This window comes from Ranitomeya variabilis, chromosome 3 (assembly GCF_051348905.1).
Source record: "Ranitomeya variabilis isolate aRanVar5 chromosome 3, aRanVar5.hap1, whole genome shotgun sequence".
NCBI classification, from domain to species: Eukaryota; Metazoa; Chordata; class Amphibia; order Anura; family Dendrobatidae; genus Ranitomeya; species Ranitomeya variabilis.
Window position 1 is genome coordinate 766,360,764 of NC_135234.1, and position 5,863 is coordinate 766,366,626.

At 43.0% G+C, this 5,863-nt stretch overlaps 1 protein-coding gene across 1 annotated transcript; it reads left to right on the forward strand.

Annotated features, from left to right (window-relative positions):
- The first annotated feature begins 4,368 nt into the window (after positions 1–4,368).
- LOC143817805 (odorant receptor 131-2-like) lies at positions 4,369–5,433 on the forward strand. Its single transcript, XM_077299271.1, has one exon. It carries the CDS (start codon positions 4,369–4,371, stop codon positions 5,431–5,433), a length of 1,065 nt encoding a protein of 354 aa, XP_077155386.1.
- Positions 5,434–5,863: the final 430 nt, after the last annotated feature.

The window sequence follows — 5,863 nt, forward strand, 5'->3', positions numbered from 1 at the left end:
GGGTACATGGGGATAACGTTCATGGAGGCAAGGATGGAGATTATGTCAGTACACTTGCTAAAAGATCTCAGCCCTCTGTTAGAAAATCCTAGCTGTGGTTTATAATCAGAGCATAGGGGGTGTTTGGTGGCTGGCACAGAGGTCAGTCTGCAAAAGGAACTGCAAAAGCATTAAATAGCTGTGGGTAGAGTTCAGTAGATGCATTCCAGCACCTAGCTCTGGCTTGTCTGGCGGGTGTTGCGGTGTGAGTGTAGGTTTTGTAAGTCGGCGGCATTTGAAGCCTGACTGCATTGTAATTAGTGGCACCCATAGGGGAGGGGTAACGCTGGTTGGGACATGGCAGTGAGAGGGTGTCATCAGGAAGAGGCGCACACTGTATGTCACATGTGGAGCCGGTGGGTTTCTATGGTAAAAGGAGACGCCTGTACATTGTTACACCTGGTTATGTACTGGTCAAATTGAGCTTGTGGAAGAAAATATTGTGGTCTACAAATCGGGACAGTAGATGTAAAGTCTATAGGGTAAGGGATCAATGCACTAAATGGTTAGGACATGAGGGGAACATATTGTGGCGGTGGAAGATAAGAACAATGGTGTGCTGTAGATAATGGGATGTAGGATTTATGCAGTTGGATGCAAAGGGGACAAAGAGGAAATAAATATAGGGGCAGCGAGAAGGAAGGTAATGGTGGGAGATGGTAAAGGGTTGTGAGGAGGTTTAGAAGGGCCAAGGGGGAATATAGTTGCTACCAATTATGGCCAAGGGGAGAGCGGATGACTCCCAATGGCCCATAGAAGGATGTCAGTGTGTCCAGTAGGAATAAAAAGATGAGCTAAGTTAGCCAATCAATATCTCTATTGCGACCCTTAGTGGCTAGAGTCTGGAGTATGAATACAGTAAATTTCTTATTGTTTGTGTAATTGTATGTGGCTGCTACCCAGTCTAGGTCTAGGTAGCTGCTCCAGTACCTGGAATGGAAATAGGGATACCGAGTGTTTGGCTTCAGTGAAGTGATGTGGTAGTGGAAGCCAAGTCTTGCCACGCCGGATGGTCGACATGTAGCTGGCTGACGTGTTGGGTGGTTTCACCAACATATAAGAGGCCACAGTGGCATTTGACAACATAGATCTCGAGATTAGAGTCTCAGATAAAGTAACCTTTAATGGGATATGCTTTGCCCGTCCGATAGTGTGTGACCTTTTTGGCTTTGATGACGTTGGAGCAGGCTGTGTAGTTAAGACAAGACAATGTGCCCATCCTGGTATTAAGAGTTCAGTGGGTTGAGTGAGTTAAGCGAGTTAAAAGTTGAGTGGGTTGTTTTTATGTTCTGCCTATTTCTGCCCGCACCAATTGGTCCGTCATGTTGTAGGGTGTTTTTGCGCACATAAGGGCTGGGGATTTAAAGGCTTCAATTCTGGGATAAGCTCTTGTAAGTAATGGCCAATGTTTATGGATGATCGTGTGGCATTATGGTCTGGTAGGGGTGTATAAATGTTATCAAGCACGGTTTATTGATCTAGAGAGGTTGAGATGGTGTGGTGGGAACCATCTCTTGGTCCTGTTTAAGGAGTCTGATTGCTCCACATGTGACATACGCTTCTATACTGCCCAGGCGCGGACGTTCCCCCTCTACCGTAGCAACCTCTTCCCTCTTCGCCACGCAACAACCATAGTGACCCTTCCTCAATGGGCGGCACTAGCTATGACGCACTTACATTCAGGTGTCAGACACCACAGATTTTAAAAACCTACATTCACATGACAAAAATCGCAAGACAAGCCAGACCTAGGTGCGAGAGCTCCTCTACTCAACTCTCCCCACAGGTATTTAATGCTTATGTGGTGCCTTTCACAGATTGACCCCCATGCCAGCCAACAAACACCCCTTATACTCTAACTATAAACCACAGCTAGGATTTTCTAACAGTGGGCTGAGGTCTTCTAACAAGTGTGCTGACGTAACCTCCATCCTTGCCTCCCTGAACGTTGTGCTGTCATTAGTTTCAGTACACACTGCCACATTGGTACATTCCTCTTCTTTTATCTTCCCACAGTGAGATGTCTGTTATGCCAACTTAGACAATATTCTCCGCTTGTTAACCGTTTGAGCTACAAGGGAATGTGCACTTATTATTTATTGTTGTATACTTTATGTGCTCTTTTGGCACGTTCTCTATATAATGTGAACAGAACCACAGAATTGTACATATTGTATATACTACAACAAAACCAGAGCACATGTTTTGAAGAGGAAAAAAGGGACCATTTAGCACTAAATAGTGGCAAAAGACCCCAAGCCTACAGCAAAGGCAACCCACTCCATACTAGTGATAAAGACAAGGAGAACAAAGGAGTATTACGGGTATATACACTCACCGGCCACTTTATTAGGTACACCATGCTAGTAACGGGTTGGACCTCCTTTTGCCTTCAGAACTGCCTCAATTCTTCGTGGCATAGATTCAACAAGGTGCTGGAAGCATTCCTCAGAGATTTTGGTCCATATTGACATGATGGCATCACACAGTTGCCGCAGATTTGTCGGCTGCACATCCCAAAGATGCTCCATACAAGGCAGGATGGATCCATGCTTTCATGTTGTTTACGCCAAATTCTGACCCTACCATCCGAATGTCGCAGCAGAAATCGAGACTCATCAGACCAAGCAACGTTTTTCCAATCTTCTACTGTCCAATTTCGATGAGCTTGTACAAATTGTAGCCTCAGTTTCCTGTTCTTAGCTGAAAGGAGTGGTACCCGGTGTGGTCTTCTGCTGCTGTAGCCCATCTGCCTCAAAGTTCGACGCACTGTGCGTTCAGAGATGCTCTTAGGCCTACCTTGGTTGTAACGGGTGGCGATTTGAGTCACTGTTGCCTTTCTATCAGCTCGAACCAGTCTGCCCATTCTCCTCTGACCTCTGGCATCAACAAGGCATTTCCACCCACAGAACTGCCGCTCACTGGATTTTTTTTCTTTTTCGGACCATTCTCTGTAAACCCTAGAGATGGTTGTGCGTGAAAATCCCAGTAGATCAGCAGTTTCTGAAATACTCAGACCAGCCCTTCTGGCACCAACAACCATGCCACGTTCAAAGGCACTCAAATCACCTTTCTTCCCCATACTGATGCTCGGTTTGAACTGCAGGAGATTGTCTTGACCATGTCTACATGCCTAAATGCACTGAGTTGCCGCCATGTGATTGGCTGATTAGAAATTAAGTGTTAACAAGAAGTTGGACAGGTGTACCTAATAAAGTGGCCAGTGAGTGTAAATTTGTTAAATATCCAAAGTGATAATACACACGTATCAAAAATGTATACAACACTAATATCATTACCAAAATTTAAATACAGAGTGCATGAGGATGGTAAAAGGAAACAGGTACACCACCGGTGTGCGGAGCCCAAAAGATAACCAGTCTGATTAATCAGCAGACAGTTAATGCTCAAAACAGCAAGAAGCCACCTTGGTAAATGAGTGCAATATGGTGACAAAAAGTCACCAATGGTAGACATATGAGACGTGGCGCTTACCTCAGGTATGGAGGGCTAACCAGCACACCGGACAGGAACCAGGAAACAAAGACCCCTGACGCGCGTTTCGCTTTTGTAATTTAAATTAGGCTCCGCACACCGGTGGTGTACCTGTTTCCTTTTACCATCCTCATGCACTCTGTATTTAAATTTTGGTAATGATATTAGTGTTGTATACATTTTTGATACGTGTGTATTATCACTTTGGATATTTAATAAATTTATATACCTGTAATACTCCTTTGTTCTCCTTGTCTTTATATTGTATATACTGTATACAATGTATTATTTCATGCACTAACTGCTATTATCGTTTATGTACATGGCACTTATTTTGTGTTTTTTCCTCCTTCCCCAGCGACATTGTGAACAAGACTCAGGAATGGTCGAAATGTTAATTTATATCTATGTTGCATTTTTCCTGCATCTTCACGCATATCTACCTCTCGTCTGCAATTGGAATAAAACTTGCAGCATTTTTGGTGAATTCGGTGCAGTCAGAGGTCCTTACCAGAATACACTCCTAGGTCTACAATGTGCTGACGTTAGGTCATATTCAGGAGTGCCCTATTTGGAAACAGCCGCTATAAGCCAGAATAATGAGCTGCTCTGAGAGTCCTTTCTGGCAAACTTGAGCCATCCATCCTGGCAAAAGAAGCATGTCTTGGCAAAATAAGCTCTTTTTTAAAGTGTTCGGAGATGATTCCAAAACAATCGGCTACTCCTTTAAGACCTTTTCTCATGTTATGCCTCTGTAGCACCTCTGAGCTGAAGGAAGCTATTATGGCAACCAAATATTAGCCCATACTACCATATTTCCTATGAATTGTAGGAATGTCAATTTGGTTAAAAGAAGGTTCGGCACAAGAGAAGTCAGATATTTATGAATTCTTCACATCTGAAAAGCTTAATCTTGTCACTTTCTTGTTTCCTATCAGTGTTAGATCCCATAGAAGAATTGCCGTCATCCAGTTTCCAATGGTGAATTTTACATCTATCCCTAGGAATGATTCCGCAACGTCCATTTATACTGAATTGGTTGATGCCGTCACCCGAACTGTTCTTGTTGTTTTCACTCTTCTATCCTTCACCTTCTTCCTGTACATCATCTCTGTTCTTCTGAAGGTCTTCTTCTCCAATCCTCACTTCTGGGAGAAGTCTCGTTACATCCTCTTTGTCCACATGCTCATCAATGATACATTGTTTCTGGCTCTTGGAAATTTCCTTCTATTGTTTACCATTTATTCTGCATCCCTCCCAGTGCCGGTATGTTTCACGCTACAGACCTTGGCCGCTTGCTCCTTTCGAGTGACTCCATACAACCTGGCCGTCATGTCTCTAGAACGTTACGTAGCCATATGTTTCCCCTTAAGACATCTAGAGTTTTGCACAGCAAAAAAAGCGCGTTCTATGATTCTCGTAATCTGGGTCATAGGAGTTTGTCCAAGTATTGCCGACCTGACTGTAATAATGTACTCGATTGAAAAAAGTTTTTTGTCATTGTATGTGGCTTGTGATCCTTCACTATTGGCTTTAACTCCCCAACAAAATGTAATTAAGGCCATCATCAATTTCTCCAGCTTCGCCGTGGTCGCATTAATCATTGCATTTACTTACATTAAAGTAATGCTGGTTGCCAGGAAGATCGGATCTGGTGGGTCATCCGCCCTTAAAGCCAGAAAAACGGTGATGCTCCACGCCTGCCAGCTCATATTATGTATGTTCTCCTTCATCTCCACCATCACCGAGACCCTATTTATCAAATATATTAGTCACTTAATCATCTCAAGCTTTCTTATATTCACGTGTTTGCCAAGGCTTCTTAGTCCAGTCATTTATGGGGTAAGAGATGAAGTTTTTCGTAAATATATCAAGAAATTATACTTCATAAAATACTGAATTTATGAATTTATTGGAAGAGAAGAACTTGTGTCTGTCATTCATTATGAGGTTTCCAAAACTATAGTTTCATTTAATAAACTAATGTATACATCACCACGACTCTGTTATTTTTGTGCTTGAGCAGTCTAGAGCAAAATGTATAAGTCGTTCACTAGGACATCTACTGCTTCGATCTAATCTACTCGTCCGTCTACTGCCTACAACTTAAGATAATATTTACTTCTCAGGAGATTTCCAAGGAACTTTTGGTGAAATAAAAAACATAAACTCCTGGGGCAGAACTGCATAGTGTGACCGCTCTTACAGTACAGAGCTCTATAGTGTGACCGCTCTTACAATACAGAGCTCCATAGTGTGACCGCTCTTACAGTACAGAGCTCTATAGTGTGACCGCTCTTACAGTATAGAGCTCTATAGTGTGACCGCT

Excerpts from the sequence above, each read along its gene's own strand:
- LOC143817805 (XM_077299271.1), top strand. The coding sequence starts at position 4,369 with ATGTCAATTTGGTTAAAAGAAGGTTCGGCACAAGAGAAGTCAGATATT.